At 38.0% G+C, this 20267-nt stretch overlaps 1 protein-coding gene across 1 annotated transcript in view; it reads left to right on the top strand.

Annotated features, from left to right (window-relative positions):
• The window catches only part of DCP1B (decapping mRNA 1B), a gene marked incomplete at its 5' end in the record, with an annotated part of 43142 nt that overhangs the window by 14017 nt on the left and 8858 nt on the right, over nucleotides 1-20267 (top strand). The window contains 5 exon segments of the mRNA XM_009875441.1: nucleotides 9601-9667; nucleotides 10121-10152; nucleotides 11845-11954; nucleotides 18937-19065; nucleotides 19813-20267. The exon segment at nucleotides 19813-20267 is cut by the window's right edge and continues 403 nt beyond it. Coding sequence (XP_009873743.1) covers nucleotides 9601-9667; nucleotides 10121-10152; nucleotides 11845-11954; nucleotides 18937-19065; nucleotides 19813-20267 — 793 coding nt within the window.

Below are 20267 nucleotides of genomic sequence, written 5' to 3'. Positions count from 1 at the left end.
AATGTGGGGTTTTTTTCTGTTGGATTACAGGTTTAAAACAAGGAGAGGTTTAAAACAAGGAGAGGTTTAAAACAAGGAGATGCTTACTGCTTAAATTGCATTTTCTTGGTGACAAACTTGATCTCAGGAGTACATTCTGTTTCTCCCTCTGTACATATACCCACATAGAATGTATTGTGTGCAAGAAGGCAGAAAAGTCAGTAAACTCTAAGGCTCATAGTAATCTGAACATCAACTTCAGTAGTTAAAATAAAGTTTAAAAAAATTAGATGAATACGTTAAAAAACAATTACAGCAATTTTTTTAAAAAAGCAGTTTGGTAGTTCAGAGAGATGCTATTTATGTCTTCATGAAAGAAATTACTAAATTGCAACTTTCACAAGAAGAATGTACATCGTGAAATAGGTCTTAAATATTTTTATTAATACTTTAAGATTAAATTAAATGATCTTTAAGTTTTCAAGCATATAAAAATGCAGTGGCCATCTGTGAAGGGTGAAGGATCCAAGAGACAGCCATCTACTAAAATTTAGCTTGCAAGCAGGGCGTGAACCTGCCCACAACTGGAGTAAACCTGTTACTGTTCCCTTGTCATTATGACAGTGAAAGGACAGTGAAAGTCCTTTCTGGGCCTGTGAAATTGTATCATACGTACATACGTTTCCAAGGGGAACTCTACAGATAAGCAGATGTTACTGAAGGCAGTGTAACAGCTGACCATAGAGAAGGAATGGCTACATAAGAGTTGAGAAGAGTTTTTTAATGTGTTGAATATAGCACGTGAACAGGTTGTGGCAAATCAGTAAAAGCAAATGCCCGAGATATGCTGTCCATATGAACTAAACATTTGAAATTTCAGGAAGAGTAGTTGACTTTACCTTTGCCTATTTCTATGTGGATGTTAAAAGTTGTTTTTTCTAGCCATTTTAGAAATAGAGATGAAGTGGGGAAAATGAAGAAATTGCCTGCCTCCAAAATGATGGCATGTACAGAATATGCAAGTGGAAAGATACAAGGTTGTTTTCTTTAACTCTGTTAATCTTATGGTGTTTCTTAGGTGTTACTTGTTGCAAAACCAAGTATTTTTGTGTGTATATATATATAAAAACACGCAGACAACTTAGAGTTTTGTTGTTGCAGGTTAGGAGCTTAGGCCAGATATGCAAATTTCCATTACTTAGGATCTGAAGGTATGCGGTGAAGAAATAAGAGGTGAGATCACAACAGTCAGAATTAGAAACATCATTTATAGTTAAGTTTGCTTATTTTCCTCATGAAGCCCTTTTTGAAGTTGTTCATAATTTTGTGGGAGTTAAACCATTTGCAGTGACAGCTCATCAGACTGATTATAGTAAAAATCCAGATTTCAGGAAAAAACATAAAATAACATGCTATTGAACACCTATATGAGGTTAAAATATTCTTCCTTCTTTTTTTCATACTTTCTATTTTACTGAAAAAAGGGCATTGGCAGAGTTTGGGAAATAACTTGACCTTGAACTTGGCCATCATCTGGAATGAGAGATGTACTTTGACCTTTGGCACATACCTCAGAGATGCACTTGAAAATTGATGGGGAACATATTCTTAGATTTGACTAAATTATAAATGAAAACCGTGACGTTCGAATCCCGATGACTCCTCTGCCAGCCGTGTATGTCACATAGAGCAGAGCAGGCTTTATCCCCACAGGGCTAGAAGCCCAGATACTCCACAAAACACGTAACAGAAGCTGCTGCTTTTCTTAACCTAGTGGAAGGCAGGATAGAAGGCACAAGCTTAAAATTGGGAAGGTGAAGGCAGCTCTCCTTGCTATTCTTTAAAATACAGGCAAACTTTTTTTTGCCTTCAGGTTGGGAAGGCAGTGTTGTCCCCTTCATGACTGAGGAGAGTTTGTGTAGCATTTAGCTGCTGGGTATGATGTGATGTGCACAGAATCAAGAGCATGGTTTGTAATTTTAACTTCTTCCACATGTGATAGTGTTATGTTAGTGCAAGCTTCTCTGCTAATAGAGGTTACAGATATATGTTTAGCCTAGATTTGTGTAATTGCATTTTTATATTTATGTTCAGATGATTTCTATAGATCAGGGCCTTGCTTAATGTCAGCGCACTGAAGACATGTTTTGTGGTTTGCTGCAGGATTTTAGCAGAGAATATAGAGCACAGGTAAGCTATTATAGGTAATACTTTCAGATGTTGAGGAGTTATGTTTGTTTTCCAATGAACTATTCTCTCATGGATTTCTTTTTTTCACAAGAAGGATGGTTTTGTTGACTCACAATATTTGGGTTTAGTTTTTAGCCTTGCTGCAGACTCTTCACTTACCTTTCTAAAGTCAGTATTATCGGTTTTCTATATCAAAATTGGAACAGTACTTTTACCCACCATTTGTTTATCTTAATACCTCTTCACTTTGCTTTTACACTTCTTGAGTGAGACTGTTTAATCATTTCCATTACAAAAGGTAGTGGAGCAACGGTCTGATGTGGACTCCTCAGAAGCCTATTGTAAAATAGCAATGAGAACCACTTGTTATTTAAGAACAACTTATAAATAAGAACAATAAAGGATTCACTAAATACAATGTTTTATTTAAGAAATTGGTAGTCTGGCCTCTACAGATTTCCTGCCTTAATTTCAGTGTTGCACATCATCATAATTTAAAAATTATTTGGAACTGATGATGCAATGTCAGGAGATGTGACTTGAAAACCAGTGGTGGCGGTGGTGGGGAAATAATTGCACCAAGCCAGATGGATCATAACATAGATGCTATTCCTGTGTCGTGACTAAAAATTTCTTGTAGCATCAACAGAATGCAGTTTTAAGGGAAATCTTTCAAATTCAGTTTGCTTTTGGGCTCTTTTCCAAAAAATAAAGAACCTGCTGATGGGCTCTTACATCTGCTGAGCTTTATGGAAATAAATGGCTCAATGGGCTTTAAAGTTTCCTACAGTACTAAACCTAACTTTAGCTTTCAGGCTATTTAAGGGATGTTTCAGTGAGCCAGTCTTGTTTATGTCTGCTAAAGATTTAATTTTTTTTTCATTAAGAATTTCTGATAAATTTTGATTACAAATCTGCCTGAAGTCAGGCTATCACAGTAGAGCTACAGACATGATTTAATAAGCAATCCACCAGCTCTGAGTGGTCCCTTTCTGCCATATAAAATCAGAAATACTTGCTGGCTCTATCTGGAATTCTCCAAATTGGCCACTCAACTTTCATGACTCGTAGGTGATGACAGGGATACTCAGGCTCCATCCTATTAACAAAAAAATTGTTACTTATGTTGATTTCTAAGACATAGTTGCAGGCACAATTAGACAGATGGTGGTGCGAAACTTATTCTTGACTTCAGTAGTGTTGCAAATCATTGCCCACTCTCAAACCGTCTGCTTTTTGAGGAAAGAGATTTTGAGGGGATTTGCATTTGGGGTCTTTTTTTGTTGTATATTTTCTGGTTATTTGGGGTGTATTTTAAAGAAAGCTACTTGAACAGTTCCCTCCTCATTTGAATTTGACTGGTCAAGCTGAAAAACAGCTTTTTCACTCTCCATGTGTGATCATCAGTTTGCATCAAGATGTCTCTGAGCATGATTCTTTTCTCTTTAATAACTGCCTTTTTTCCCTGCCTGTTCATATATCATGTTTGAAATGTTTGAAATAATGGAAATATCAAGTGGTGCTTTTCCCTGTCTATATTAAAAGCTTCCCAAGTAAGTAGATCAGATGCTTTATCAACCTTTAAATGAAAAAACAAGTGTCTGGTAATTTAACAGGTTGGGGCTTTTCAGCAGCTTTCTGGGAATTTAAGTTAAACTCATATCAAAATGCAGGGTTTTGTTTGAAAAAATGCTTACCTTGCTTCACTTTCTTGACATGTTTTTGCCTGGGACATCATAAAAATTTTGATTCCTCTTTGAGAACTAGCAACAAATAACAGGGTATACCTAAGCTGATTTTCCTTTATTTATAAACACATATGCTTTGTTTATATAATTTTTTGGTATTGTGCTGCTTTACACAGTGTAGAGAGACAAGACACTTAAAAGTTCTAGTCCTGTTGATGAGCCACATCACTATCAATATGGTATAATAAGATGAAATTAATTTTTTTTCTAGTGTTTTGTTTTTAAATGCCTAAATAGCTAAGCAAAATGTTTTGTTTGAAAGAAGTTCAAGACTGTAAAGAACTAAAAGAACTTTAAGGCTCCTAAACTAGCATATACCAAAATTAAGGCTGCTTGTGCAATCTCACTTTTTCACTTACGAAATTTTAGATTATGTGGTCATCTTCTTTTGCAGTAAGGGCTTTGCTTCAGTTATCTAATAGTCTGAATGGCATGCATGTAAGGAGCTGCTGCTCAGTATTCTGGTTTTTCCTCATTACTGATATGTCTCTTGTTACATACCACTGAAGTTCTTCACTAGGGACAGAACTACTAATTGCTTTTTTCCTTGTTGTTGTTTTCTGTGATACTAATCAGTATAATAGCTGATAGCTCATGAATAAGCTGAACTGTTGTACCATGCTCAGATTAGAAGTATTCTTCTTCCCATTTTATAAATTGAGATCCTAAGGCAGAGTAGTTACAATTACAGAGAAGAATTAAATGCAGGGTGTCTGACTTTAAATTACTTGGGCCTAATTTTTCCAATATATTTGTCATTCATATGTTTAAAACCACTTCTTGCAGACTTTGATTGTGATTATAAGTAGATGGTGTTTTTGCAGGCCATGCACTCAAATCTTATACCCAGGTCTAGGACCTGAAAACAGAAGCTGGAAAATCAAACGTACACAATCAGTGACAGCCACTTCAGATGCCATTTCGCAGCTTAAGTATCATTGCATAATATCTCTAGGGCAGCATCAGAGACAGAATTCAGCTTTTCAAGATAGTGTGCAGCTGCCTTAGCTGCAGGATTTTTTATATCTTCTTTCCTTTGTTGTAATCCTCTCATACTTTATGCTGCAGAGCAGGGCGTAGAGCTTCAACAGGCAAGTCTCCTTCACTGCTTGAGCCTGAGCAAAGCACAAGGAACATCCTGTGCTTGTGTCATAACTGTAAAGACGGTATCACGGTCAAAGTGATCACATTTGCATTGGAGTAGAAGAGCACAAAATCACCACGGCATGCTTTAATTCCTGTTTTAAGAATTCATAGATTAAAAATTATTGTTGTGGATCTAGCCTACTCTGTTGTTTTTATTTCAGTAGGTCCTGCAAAATGGAGGCTGCAATATTCTAAAAAGTACTAGAAAAAGAATGCAAGCATCGATGTTTGCTGAATAGCCAAACATTACATGAATGGTAGACAGCAAAGGGAAAAGATGACCGACATAAAGGTGTCTGGCTACCTTATAAGATGTGCTTGGAGAATCTGATTTCTAATATGGCCAAGTGTAGATTTACATGTTCAGGAGCAAGAGTCCAGGCTATATGTAGGGAATAAAGTACCTTAAGAAGCATGATACCAAGAATAAAACATCGAAGTCGAAAAATAATTTGATTTATTTATTTATTTTTAATACCAGCAAGTGTAAAACAGTTTCTAGGTACAGGGAAGTGTGTAGTCAATAGCTATGGTATTTCTGTATTTATTTTCATTCAGTTCAAATATTGTATGCAGTCTGCAGAGCAATAGCTTAAAAATGGTGTGTTGCAGGTATGCTGAAACCTAAATTGGATAATGGAAATGTCCGTCCAGAAGGCAAAAATCTAATAGCTGGAAGTTGAAGCTAGACAAATGAAGAATAAAGTAAATAATCCTATAGAAGTTTCTTCTGTTTTAATAGGATCCTTAACATGAATTGTGAAAGTTGATAAGAAATTCTTCAGCATTGTAATAAATAAATAAGTGTTTCAGATTTTGAGAGATTAAAAATTGTCATCTATGATTCTGGTAGATAGCAGCTGTCAGCTTCTGCTTATAAATAGTATCGAGTGCTCTAGTGTTTGCGAGGACAGAAGAAATCTGTAGCCAAAAAATGAAAATTGTAAGGCGGAAGCTGTAGAATTGACTCTGATGTCGTGATGTAAAACTTAAATAGTATACTTCCTGAAATTCAATCACTGAGCTATATTAAAGGAGCTTCACAGATTTTGTTAGAATTTTTCAGGTTTGATTTATGAGTAACCTGCCTTTTTCAAATTCTAAAAATTCTGAAGAGAGATAACCCTTAATATTTAATAATTTCAGTTAGGTGGTTAGTAATTTGTTTAGTTTATTCCCACTCAGTACTAATTGTATCTTGTCAATTTGATAGCTGCATTATATCCTTCTAGTTTTGTATAATCTTATTTACAACACAATAACATTGGTGCTTTTTTTTCCTTTGATGTGATCAATTCATTACTAAATCTTATTTCTTTTGGTAAATGACTTCAGAACTGTTGAAAGTGGATGAATGGGTGTGTACCATCTAGTCAGTATAAAAGTAACTCCTTATTGGACTTTTGTTAGCTGCTTCTCATGTAACTTGATTAGCAATAGATCCTTGACTTTGATTTGATTTTGCTTTTACTGTTTTTTACAGTAATCTCTTCTTGGATAAGTGTTTAGCTGAAGCTGGACCTGAAATAGACAATATTTCCTGTTTCGTGCAGCAGCAGAATTTGCTTTGTGCCTCTGCTATTTAGTGATTCAGTTGTGACTGTGCTGTTTCATGATTCATTTTTAACATGTGAACATTTTAGTGGAATTACCACTCTACAGACAATACTTAGATCAGGATTTCCTTTTTACCAAACAGTCTGATAGAGATGGAAGGCGGATAAAAGTAATCTGTCTAGATTTAATCCTGATAAGACATGCAGTGTTTTCATGCTTGTAGTGAAATTTGTATTGTATCTGTATTTAGTTTTTATTAGTGGAGACCACGCCAAGTTCCTAGCTTGACAGTTACAGTGTGTAATCGTCTGAGCTTCTTTTGCTGATCCTGTGTTTTTATATGTTGTCGTACACATTAAATTCTTTTTGTGTTCATCATTAAGGTGGCCATTAATACACATATTTGCTACTATTATGTGCATTTTTGTTTCATTAAAATTATGATTATAGCAGAATGTGCTACTCTAGTGATGAGCACCCAGTATGGAAATGTACATTAGTGTGCTTTCGATACCTGGTATCTCAGATTTTCGCCATGTTACTGCCTTCTCACTGGTACATCATTCTCCCATGCGTGAAAGAGCTCAGTGTCCATTGTGCTGCAACAAATGGAGTGGCTGCGTGAGTATTTCTCAGTGTGTTTCTGAAGTGCTCATCTCTTCTGGACAGATGAGAGAAGTATGGTAGGAAGAGGAGGAGGACTGTCCACTTATGAAAATTTCACTGCTGAATGGGTGAGGGCTCAGAGGGTGTTGGATTTGGGTCTTAGCTTGCTTTCGGCTGTGCTTCCTAGTCTGGGTTGAAAGCACCGCTTAACTGAGGTGAAAAAGTAAGTAAGTAGACTGTGAGCTTTCAAATTTATTAGATATTAGATAATTAGGTATTACTCAATATTTTTTAGTCTATGACATGTTTGATCAATTGACCAGAAGGTGAAGTCTGTCTTGCATATTGGTGATGCTACCAACTGTGGCAGACATTAAAAAAATTTTGCAAGAATGGAGCAGATGGCTGAATTCTCATTAATATTTTTCTGCATTGAAGATTCTTTGGTAATAAACTCTTGATTCAAATAAGTGTGACTTGTCTGGGGTTTCCAGCCTGCTTGCTCTGTTGTTGCCCTGAAGAATATAGGATTACTTGTAATATAGACAGCAAGTTTTCCATTGTGTTTCCTCAGAAGAATGTAATAGTTTGGTATCACAGGTTGGTGTTCTGGAACCTTGTGAATTGTTCACACACTTTTCTACAGGTCTATATTTTATTATGGGATGCTTACTGGAATGTGTTAAAATATTAATGTCTATTTTAAATGAGTTTTTAATAGTAGTATCTATGTTACGAAACAGAGATCATTTGTGCGGTTCAGATCAGCTTTTCTTTTGCACGTTTCTGGAACCACTGGTGCATATTATGTTACTTGCCTTTTTTTTAGGTAAATAATAAAAGTCATCATCACACTTTTCAAAAAGTTATCATAAAAGGGAATGAACTTATTTTTAAAATTATTCATTGTATGTCTACAGGATGGCTGTTGGTTTGTAGGTTTTTTTAGGCTTTTCATGAGTCTGCTGTGAAACAGCTGAACCTTTTTTAGCTATGTAGAAGACAACACATGGCTGAAAATTTGAGGGGGAATGGAGATAAATATTACACTTGTCTTACAAACAACTGTACATTCGTTTTCTTTCCAAACATTAACAAGGCCAGCTTATACTTTGTATGCCACGGGTTTGGTTCTGTGGAACTGAAGATGTGATTGCTTTTGGATTCTGCTACTAAAAGGAAATATTACATGATAAGGGTCAGCGCTGCAGTTGTTTTAAAACACGTGTCCATTTATGCCCCTTTCGCATAAAATCCATTTATACCCCTTTCACATAAAATCTAGCCCCGACCATGTTTGAAGACATGTAAGGAATTCCCTATTCTTACTAAGATTGAGAGAAAACTCTTGCCTGCAGCACAGTAGGCCAGGGAAGGAGGAAGAAACACGGTGGCTCCCTGTTTGCTGCCATGGCTTTCTCCCATGTAAAAGGAACACGGATGTTACACGAGGTTGCAGTGACAGAGAGGCGAAGATCTGTGTTAGGCCTTCAAGTGACTCTCCTTTCTTCTTTTCAGAGCAGACTCGTGCACAGGGGTTAAAACTAAGACAGTTACCCTGACAAATGTGGACAGATTGTTTTGAGACCATGTTCTAGATTTATTCCCACGCTATCTAGCTAGAGCTGTATAACGTGCTTGTGAGTGGAAAAAAGCTCCCTGTTTATGGTGACTGTGGAACCTGTACTAACACCAGTTCCATTATGGCTATAACCATCAGGATGGTTTCATTAGGGGTGTGTATGTTTGAGAATCTTGAACTACTTGTAAATCTAAATCCGTCGTTGCTGGGCAAAGCTTCAGGCACTTATTTTAGTGGGGATCTGGACTTAGATACAGATTTTCTAACCCCGGGATTGGCTACAGATAGTTACTTTTTTGGTGATGAAAATATTGGGCAACAGTATAGAAAATCTACAGGGAGGCAGAGGTGTGTTTGTGCTACTCTTAACAACTGTGATGATATACAAGATAGACCTGAATGCTCTTAAAAAGTAGACAGATACTGCTTGCTTACATGTGCGTGCAACACTACCTAATGGGGTCTAATGGATATGACATGACAACTGGAGAAAAATGACAGGCAAAATGGTTTTAAAGAAAAAAACCTGTACTTTAGTGTTCTGAAGAACAGGATCAAAACTCTTTGCCTTTATTGAAGGTTCAAGAGCTTATAATTTACATCCTTAGAGATACACATTTGATTTTTTCTGATCTTGGAGGATCTGAGGTATCATTTTTATGTTTATAAATGGGGAAAACATAAAATAGAAATAAATCTAAAAAGTCCTTCACATATCACTTTTAAATATCTACCAGGTAGAATTACTGTTTGAGAAGATGCTCACAGTTTGTGTTTGATGTGCATTTACAGTGTCCATATATGGGATATGGTTTTATGATAAGGAAGAATGCCAAAGAATTGCAGAGCTCATGAAAAAGTAAGTGATGGGTAAACAACATTTTTTGGTGCTTTTATTATGTATGTATTTCTGTACATACATGCACATTATATTACTAAGATGGTCATATATTTCTACTTTAAGCCTATATTTATAGACTTTTTTGCAAGTGGAGTTGTCACAATCAGATACAACTCACAGTATTGCAGTATTTTTTCATAATTTGCTGTGCAGCTTTCCAGCTACATCGGAGAATAACAGTTCATCTGATTTATTTCCTGATGACTCAGAGATCTGTTTTGAAGAATTGTATTCTTTGGGGTTTTAATACGTTTTTCAGTTTGGGGAGATTTTCATTTCTAATGTTGCTGTTACCATTTTTCTTCTATCAGTCTAAGCGTGGGCTATCATTAAGTCATACCATACTACAATATCTGTTCTTTTTATCATGTTTCTACATTATGGCTGAATTGCTGCTTCCTCATTTCATAGCAATGTGTACAAAATTCACTTTGTTTTTGAATGTAAAGCAAGACTTTAATTAGCTTTGAATTCATTACTTTTACGTACATAGTATTTTATACATATTATACAATCATCAATTTTGCAATCAAGTCAGCGATTAAAATTTCAAACAGAACTGTATTCTCAGCTGTATTTTAATCTAACAATGTCATGGATAATTTTTTCACTATCCAAGATGGACAGGGCTCATTTTTCTGCTGTACCCTCTGGTTGGCCTAATGATGGCCTTGTTTGCAATGATCACTTTCTTTTGACTATATTCTGTGGGTTTTCTTGTTCGTTAGCAGGAGGAAAGAGCTGAAGCCTTACAGATTTTGTCAACTAGGCAATCTAAATTTTCTAGAGCTGTAACGTGGAGGATGTACAGTAAAGGGACCCTATAGGAACAGGCAGATACTGAATATACTGGTTACCTGCGGTATATAGGGTGGGGCATCTCATTGTGTCACAATTCTTTTAAGGGACAGGAGGAGGGCTGATGTGGAGCCAGGTCTTCGTCATCCCAAGAAAAGCCATGGGAGGCAGATACAGTCCAGCCGACAGCATTAGGTGCTGACGTAGCGCAGTGCAAAGGCGCTGTCAGACCTGTGAATCTCTCCTTTTCAGGTCGTCTGTCCCAGTCTTAACAGCTTCTGTAGCCAGAAGCATGCTGAGGAACTGACACCAGTTTTGATGGCCAAAGTTACCAATGCCCCCAAGGCCATTTATGTGCCCTGCGCTACAAGGCCAAACAAGGCTCATCCTCGCACATCTCAATCCATAGCAAAGTGCTTTAACTCTTCTACCACTATATTCCAGAGAGGATTTATTATAAAATACTGAATGAGAAGGTGGGAAGGTAGTTATGTTTCCTCTCTGTCTCTTTTTACAGTAGTACCTGCTGCTTTTCATTTTACAATGACAAAACGTTGTGAAACACAGACTATGACAACGACGGGGGTTTGTTTAGGGGGTTTGTTGGTTTTGCTGTATATCCTACAGCTCTAAAATGAGCCAGTTGTGGCCCGAGAAATAATTGATGGGGATAAATTTACAGAAATAAGCAATGAACCCTAGGAAACCCAGGGTTTTGACAGCTAATTTTAGTTAACTAGCTCAAGTTTCAGTTGGTGGTGATTAGGTACTTTCAAACTGGTAATTTACTACAATAAAAACTAGTTTTCAGAGGATTCATGCAGTTGTAAACCACGTGTAGTGGCTTATAATAGCAGTGTTTCATACAGATAAAAAATACCCTGTCGCTCAGCCAATTGGCTGCATGTTTTAATTCTCAGCATTCTACAATAATAATAAAACAGCTGGGGCAGGAAATTGGTCATTTGCTGGTAGTTAATGACTGATTTGTATGTGTTTGCCATCCTCCACCACCAGCTGAATTGAATAACACTATAAATTCCTTGCTCCTTCTGGGTATAGAAATTGTGACTGAGTTAGTTATGGAAATTTTAGTGTATGGCCTAGTATTTTCAAGATTGGAGAAACTGCATCTCAGGCCTGGTCAAATTATGTTCTAATATGAAGTTTTAATAGAGATTTTTTTACACATTTATGTAAATGGAGGGGGAAATGAAAATATTTGAGCCTTGATTAATTATTGTAAAGTGGTAGTGGTTAAACTTTTTTATATTTTATCTGTTTCTTGTCCTGTATGTTCTCTCACCTTCAACTGTCAGCCTAACTCAGCTTTTAAGCACAGCAGGGCACAGGGACTGGAGTGTCCCCAATGATCATGAATTCTGCTAATAATAAAGAAGTGGATATCTTACGGATGCTTACCAAGGCCAAAGATGAGTATACCAAGGTGAGACTTGTTGTCTGTAAAAAGAGGACATATCTTTCTGGCGATACTAGGATGCCAATTTGCTTACACTTTATATTTTAAAACATAAAAGGTTTGAGTTTATTTTGTGTTTTAGTAGTTTACTCAAAGTGGAACTGATTTGAGGCAGTGTGTTCTCTCATTTTCTGTAGAAGTGGCTGGTAGAAAAGTTTTGCCAGAATTTGCTAAAGGTTCAAAAGAAATGGCTGCTCTCAATAAAAACTTCTGAAAGGAGAAATTGTGTATGTTTTATTATTAGTTGAATGCTAGGAGGTAAGTACAAATATAAATTGACTTTCATTTTGACCCTCAGAGCTCCTATGCTTATTGCATATTAAGTAGCACATGGAAGTTATGTCCTCTTTCTGTGTGAAGTATCCAAACTTGCTAATAGTTTCTGTGGTTTGTGCAAATAGCTTCCTTCAGAGAAGACCTTTAACAGTGAAGTTACTGCTTTTAATTGTGGTTGTTAGCTACTTTCAAACAGTAATGGAAGGAAATGAAGAGGTTGAAATGTAGTATAATTTCAACCCATGTGCTGCTTTGGTCTTCTGAGGCTTCTAAATAAAGAAGTAACTAATGGACTAATAATGTTCTCTATTATTGAGCAATCAAAAACGTTTTACTTTGGGGAATAAAAATCTAATAATTTTAACTATTCATCTATATGCTGCAAATTGTTACCGAGCCTGAAGGTTCCTGCTGCTGTTTCCTTTATTTCATATGTGTTTTCATGCAGTAATAAAAATCGTAAGTGTTCTGAGTCTAGAAATATATATATATTAAGCAATCTTAAACATAAGCAGTTTAAACAGAGGAAAAGTTATTTTTCTGAAATGTGGCTACTTACAAGATCCTCAGAAAGAGAATGGAAAATTATTTGAGTTACAGTGAAATGTAGCCCTTTTTGTTGCAATATAGCTCCTTGAGAAGCTTAGGACCTTCATATTTTCTGTTACAGGGATTTAATGTATTTTGGTAGACAAACACCTCCAAAACCTGGTATCCTGACGCAAGAGAAGCTCTGGTTTTAGCTCTGTGCTGCACAATTCCTCTACAGCACCTACCCATCTACTACACCATCTTTGATCTGTTAAAGGCAGATTAGGTGGACATCATTTGGCTGGTTGATGTGTACAAAATAACCAAAGCTTCTTTCTTCATTACTAAGGACACACAACTGCTTGATAAGAACATAATTTCTGGTAGCAACCAAGCATCGCCTCTGGACTTTTGCTCTTTGACTGCTTCTTCACTGTCTTTCAGCAAAATGTTCCGATGGTACTGCCCTGCCCAAACAGAAATATAGTTTCTAAGTTTGCAGATTTGATCTGTTAACTGTGATCTGTTAACTATGACAGTAGGATCCAGAAAAGCCGAGCTTTCCTTTGGACATTTTGCCGTACTCAACCTGGATGAGTCTATGCTACAATTCCTAAACAGTCTGAATAGGTTCTGTATGTCTTTCTTAAGCAGGGCTTTGACTGGAAATCTGTGCTGCTACTGCTCTTCTTTGAGATAGTTCTTGTCCTCCTTTGTTCCCCTGTTCTGCTGAGCACCTTGTACACCTTCACATGACTGTTCATTAGTGTCATCTTGTGGTTTTTTACATCAGCTGGGTAGAAATGCCCAGTATTCGTGGCCTTTTATCTCTGTGCTCCAAAGTCCTCCTTCAGCATAGGTGTCTATCTACAAAGCTCTTCCAGGTACTGTCAGGTCTTGGCTTCTTTCTTTGTATGAGACTTTCTAGCATCTCCTCCTTGTACTTGACAAATCGTTGCAGCTCACGTGTCTCAAAAGTCAGGTTTTTGCTGCAAAGCATGAGACTAGGAAGTGACACATAGTATTTGCTTTAGGAGAACTGCAGTGCTGGCGTACTGTGTTTGTCCATTGTCCGTTTCCTTTGACAATGTTCTGTTCAGCTGAAGCTTTGTATTATACAGGTAGACTGTGGAATCTTACAGCATAGAGCAGTTTGTCTCAGATGTCTCGAACTATACCAAACTTGCCTAAAACATCTTCAGCTATGGTCATGTTCTTTTTGATTGACATTCACCACATGCCTTCTTTTTTCCCCAATGTTGCTTAGCCTTTCTTTGACTTGATCTTAGAACCTTTTGGTTTCTAATGCCTCTTCTGTAGGAGCATAGCATTGAATGAGTCGTGTTTAAAGGGCAGACTTGTGAAGCAAGAGGTAGTAATGGTCAAGCGTTGTAGGTGATGAGTGGTCTTCTGGTCATATCTCTAAAAAGCATGGTGACATTTCTGTCATGCTTCTTTTGGCTGTTTGATGATGATGGCAGCTTTATATCTTCTTTACCTGTCCACCTGATAATTGCTTAAAATGCTATGCTGGTGCTCCTAAATAACTCATCAGCAAGGCCATGCTACCCGTCTGCCAAAATGACCTTATATTCTGAACTCAAACAGTTACAGATTCCTTTGAAATCATCACAGGCTTTTTTTCTCTTCAGCATGCTTCTTTGTACCTGATAGCAGCCTACTAGCTGTGTTATCAGATCATGGGAATGATACCAAGTCAGGGCAATGTCATTCTCTATAGGCCTTTGTGTGTACTGCTCTTCATTTTGCTGAGGAGTTTGATCTGAAAAATGCTCACATAGCGATAACTCTGTTAAACTCTATTACTTCTCGCCTTATTTTGTATATGCTTAGTTCTGTGATCATGCAGACTATGACAGTGAAATCTAAGGTACTCGTGGTTTCTGAAGAATTCAGCCTACTGAAATACCCTGGGGAAATTTTGGTCTATGCAAGGTCTGTCCAATCTAAAAAAGATAATTACTTTCACTTGTTTTAGTATAGATCAGATAGGGGCTATGGGATGCACTTGTTCGGACTACAAAAAAAACTTTCATCTGATAATTAATTAGGTAAGATGCTTAGCTGTCGTTAAGTGAGTGAGAGACAACATAAGTCACCAGTCAGAAACTGTGTGGGAAAGTGATATAAGAGTAATTCAGACATTTGTCCTGGTGTATTTAGAATTTTAGAAAAACTGATGAAGTTGCAGAGTGCTCCATTCTAGGACAGTTTTGTGAGTCCACATGAACTGGCTGGAAACTGTAAGAAAATAAAGCTTGTAGAAAACAACAACAACAACAAAATAGGTTACTCAGATTCAAAGATAACAATGAGTAAGCTCCGAAGAAACTAAGAAGACAATTTGTTTGAGCAGTACATTGGTAAATTTAACTTGTAACTCATAAATGGAAAGGAAATATTTCCTTGGTGTAATACTTTATGTTAGTGTTGTAGACTTGTCTTCTGCACTGCTTTTTCATGGCTTCTTTCTGTTATGATTATTCACAGCAATCATTTCATAACTATTTTAAAGATAAATTGCTTAGGAAAAATGAAACTTGAATTAAATGTAGTTTCTGTCGAGTGCTTCCATTAAGCAGACTTTGAATCATAGAGGAGGGAGGTAAGCATGGACTAGCTTTAAAACAAAACTGTCTTGCTTTCCATGGATAGTCTTTGGACATAGGTTTTTATTTGATTTTTGAGATATCTTTGGTCATCAAACTTGCACTGCACTGTGAGACAGGTAGCAAGGCTGTGGGTGAATGAGATACCATGTTCTAGTAAAATTATTTCTTTAGTTTAATTTTTTTTCTTCAGAGAGGGCAAAAGTGTAACTGAGTTTAAATATATTTGCATGTTGAATGTGGCCTACTCTGATTAGCCATGAGGCACTTGCTATGTGGTTTTATGTTTAACTCAATTTTACTGTGGATCTCTGCATTACTGGCAAAGTCAGTACTTTGTTCTTCATGTTTTTTTCCAATCTAGTGCTTTAGGAAGTTTCTTACTTTATGCAGTAGGGGCATAGCAGACAAGAGAAGGTGCTTGTTCGTTCTTCAGACTGAATAGCAAACCACCCTATGACATGATTGTCTGTACATGTTTTAAAGTTATTTATTAGAGCAACATTTGAACCAAAAATTGTCATACAACAGAAGAAAGCCAGGTACGTGAGTAGAACTACACTTCTACCTTGCAAGAACGTGTCTTCGTGAATTCCTTTCACAAGCCCTCAACTGATCGAACACCCTACAAGATGATTTTTCAGCAGGCTCACAAAGTCATTGAGACTGGAGATGACCTCTGGAAGTAGTCTAGTCCAACCTCTCTGTTCACAGCAGTATCAGCTAAATTGCCTTGCTCAGGGCCATGTTAAGTCAGGTTTTAAGTATCTCCATGAATGGAGATTCAACACATTCTCTGAGCTGTCTGTTCCAGTATTCAAACATCCATAAAGTTAAAAAATGGGTTTTTTCTTAAGTTTAAGCAGGACTTTGTATATTCTGGTTTTTGCCTTTTACCTCTTGTCTTCATTGGACTTCACTGAGAAAAGTCTGGCTCAGTCTACTTCTTCCCATGAGGTATTTGTGCACGTTGATCTTATATCCTGAGCCTTCTCTTCTGGAGACTACGCCTCTCCTTGCTTGACAGGTGCTTAAATCAACTTCATAGGCTTTCAGTGAACTGACTTGTGTGTCCGTATCTTTCTTGTGCTGGGAAGCCCAGAACTGGCCATAGCACTGCATTCGGAAGGCATTCGTTTCATCACCTTCCCAGGGAATCAAGGTGAGGCAAACCAGCCTGAAGTTCCCCAAATCCTCCTTCTTGCCCTTCTTGGTGATAGTTCTCATACCAGTTTTCTTCCAGGGCTAGGGAACCTCCCCCAGTTGCTGTTACCTTTCAATAATAGTGGTTTAATGAGAGAGGCAGCTCTTGGATCTTGTGCATACATCCCATCTGGCCCTATGGACTTATGCACAACCAGTCTTTACATTCTGCCTAACCTGATTGTCCTCTACTGAGGGCAAGTCTTCATCCCTCCAGTCTTTTCCATCGATCTCAGGGGCCTTGGATTCCTGACGACAAATATTGCAAAGAAGGCATTGAGTATCTCCTGGAGCCCCTCGAGTTCCCTCAAGAACTCAAGTTCTGGTTTGCCAAGCAGCTCTGGAACCAGTGTGTCTTTTTTTTACTGTGGTAGTAGGTGTCAGAAATGGATTTGATAATCAGCTTTGTATATCACACAGAATCACAGAATGTTAGGGATCGAAAGGGACCTCAAAAGATCATCTAGTCCAGCCCCCCTGCCAGAGCAGGATCACCTACAGTAGGTCACACAGGAACGCGTCCAGGTGAGTTTTGAATGTCTCCAAAGAAGGAGACTCCACAACCTCCCTGGGCAGCCTGTGCCAGTGCTCTGGCACCCTCACAGGGAAAAAGTTTTTCTCTAATATTTTTGTGGAACCTCCTATGTTCCAGCTTGTACCCATTGCCCCTTGTCCTGTCATTGGACATCACTGAGAAGAGCCTGGCTCCATCCTTCCGACGCTCCCCCTTGACATATTTATAAACATTTATGAGGTCCCCCCCTCAGCCTCCTCTCCTCCAGGCTAAAGAGACCCAGCTCCTTCAGCCTTTCCTCCTAAGGGAGATGTTCCACTCCCTTCATCATCTTTGTGGCTCTGTGCTGGACTCTCTCAAGCAGTTCCCTGTCCCTCTTGAGATGAGGGGCCCAGAACTGGACACAATATTCCAGATGTGGCCTCACCAGGGCAGAGTAGAGGGGCAGGAGAACCTCTCTCAACCTACTGGCCACCCCCTTTCTAACACACCCCAGAATGTCATTGGCCTTCTTGGCCACGAGGGCACATTGCTGGCTCATGGGCATCCTGCTGTCCACCAGAAACCGCAGGACCCTTTCTCCTATATGTGAGAGTGAGGGTTATTTTCTCAGCTAACACATTTGCATCCTAAGGAGTTTGCCTCTGAAATTTCTGGAAAAGATACTGACATTTTCATAATTGCACAGCAGGGGCTCTACTGTGTGTCTGTCTGTCCAGTCCAGAGTTCTGTCCGCAGTAACGCACAAGGCTGCGCTCTTTGGGGGAAACAATGAGAGGCTAAAAGTGAGCATTCCTTACGCAACCATTAGTCCTGCAACATAAAATTTAGGACTCATCAAATTCGAGTAATTAACTGCGAATATTCTTCTTAGATAGGATTAACTTTTTATTAGATAATTCTTTAACAAATACGTACAGTTTCTTGGTTTTGATCATATCAAGCAACAATGATTTCCAATGTACTATTTTCTTTTCTGCTGACAGTAGCATTTCTTGTATCCCAAATGTTTTTTTGTTTCATTTACTAAATTTTTATTTTTTGTACAATGTAAATAAGACCATCTTACTTTTTCCTATTCCATTATTTTTCTTTCATGCAGTATTTTTTCTGTGTGTTTTTTCTGAATTAAATAATGCCCTTCTCTCTTCATATGTCAGTCGTTCTGTGTTCCTGATCATCTATCATCTGTCTCTGCCCATCTTTTTATAAATACTGTTTTTAATCCTGTTGTATTTAATAAGAAAACGTGCTGATTCTACAAATTTATTAAATCTTTTATTATTTTTCTCTGCGGGTATATGCATCCTTCAGGTTCCCACAAGGTGAAATATTTGTGTAAAAGAGTTCAAGCTATAATTCCAGTTTTTAACAAAAAGGATTTTAAATGCTCTTTATGGGCACATTAATCCTTCATGTATCCAAACTGCTCGTATCTGCCTACTGATGCAGGAAAAGCATGTCTGTTGTTTGGTTTCTACGGTGTTTTTAAAACATTATTTTACATTTTTTTTAAGTGCAGGAAAAGCAGAAGAAGAAAGAGAGCTGAGGTTTAAATTAGAGGGAAGCCTCATACTTGGGAAATCTTGGAATCAAATGTTCATTTTTACATATGCTTTGTGGTTTTAGAAAATTAGGTTGCAGTTGTTCTTTCAGTGGCATAATATTTCATAGTCAGTGCTGCAACTAATATTTCTGGTTATTGAATACCTGGCTATGTCTGTATTCTACTATAGTGGAGAACTAGGGGAAAAGGTACTGTCAGACTTACTAAAAAATAACTTTTCTGTTGCAGTGTAAGACCTGCTCAGAGCCAAAACAAATAACCAGTTCCTCTGCAATCTATAACAACCCCAACCTAATCAAACCAATTCCTGTGAAGCCTAGTGAAAATCAACATCAACGAATACCTCAGCAAAGCAAGGTAAAATGGTCTGTGTGTTTTCTCACTAGTGCTGCTGTAATTGAGTAACCGTGTGAGAGCATTTACTTGAATCAGAAGATCAGTGGAAGAATTGGAGGTGGAACCACTGTAAGGAACAATTTTAATGCAAAACTAATCTGTTTTATAAAAAGCTCCCCAACCCCCACTGTAAATTGTGGAAGCATGTAAATTACAGGCATACTATCCTGATGCAAGAAAAAAATACTAGTCTTCCAAATTTCTGCTGCTGCTTTGATCTCAGGCTGGTCTAGTTAATTGCTGGACCACAGTTTTTGTGTTTGTTTTTTTTTTCAGGTGAATCCAGTTAATCTAAGTAAAGAAAAGTCTCTTGATATATTTTCAGGCTAAATCACACTGCAAAATCCTAAAAGCTGAATTCGGTGTGATGGGGAGATGCACAAGCAGTGGCTCTACTTCATACATGGGGAGATTTTTGTCTCTCGCTAATATTGCACTGATGGCTGTAAGGGAGGATGATCTTTCATGGTATTTAAAGTGAAGCCGCTGCTGTCTCTCAGATTCACTGGTTTTCTCCCACATTAGCAGCTTGACAACTGTCTTCTTGCCCTCCCTATGTGACAAAACTATTAAAAATCCTCTTGGGAGAAAAGAGCATAGCAGTTTTCTCAGCTTTTCCTTGAATACTGCTGGCTAAACACTGTTGCCACTTAATGTAACTCATGCATGAGGGAACTAGGTTTACATTTTCCCTTTGTCCCCACGCAGAACATGGATCCTGAACCACAGCACTTGTCTTTGACAGCACTGTTTGGAAAGCAAGAAAAGCCAGATGTCTCAGAACCACTTAATAAACAGCATCAGGAGAATCTTCCTGTTAGGCAGGGTGTGGTGCGTTCACTGTCCTACGAAGAACCTAGCAGGCATTCCCCGTCTGCAGAGAAGCAGCTTTGCCCTGCCATTCAGAAGCTGATGGTGCGTGGGACCGACCTTCACCCGCTCGCTGAGCTTCCCGAAAACCGACTCTGTGAAAACGGCAGTATCCACCCCGTGGGTGAGACTTTCACAGGGCTCTTCCAACCTGTGACTTCTCATGGTATCACAACATCTCACATAGTTCAAGATACCGCTGGCACTCAGAGCTTATTACAGAAATTACAGAGTCAGTCAGGGTCAGTGACTAAAATGGACCCCAGTGCGACAGGATCTGTGAACTCGACAAC

Source organism: Apaloderma vittatum, unplaced genomic scaffold, assembly GCF_000703405.1.
Source record: "Apaloderma vittatum isolate BGI_N311 unplaced genomic scaffold, ASM70340v1 scaffold3948, whole genome shotgun sequence".
NCBI classification, from domain to species: Eukaryota; Metazoa; Chordata; class Aves; order Trogoniformes; family Trogonidae; genus Apaloderma; species Apaloderma vittatum.
The sequence above is the reverse complement of the archived record's forward strand: the minus strand, read 5'-3'. Positions and strand labels throughout refer to the sequence as shown.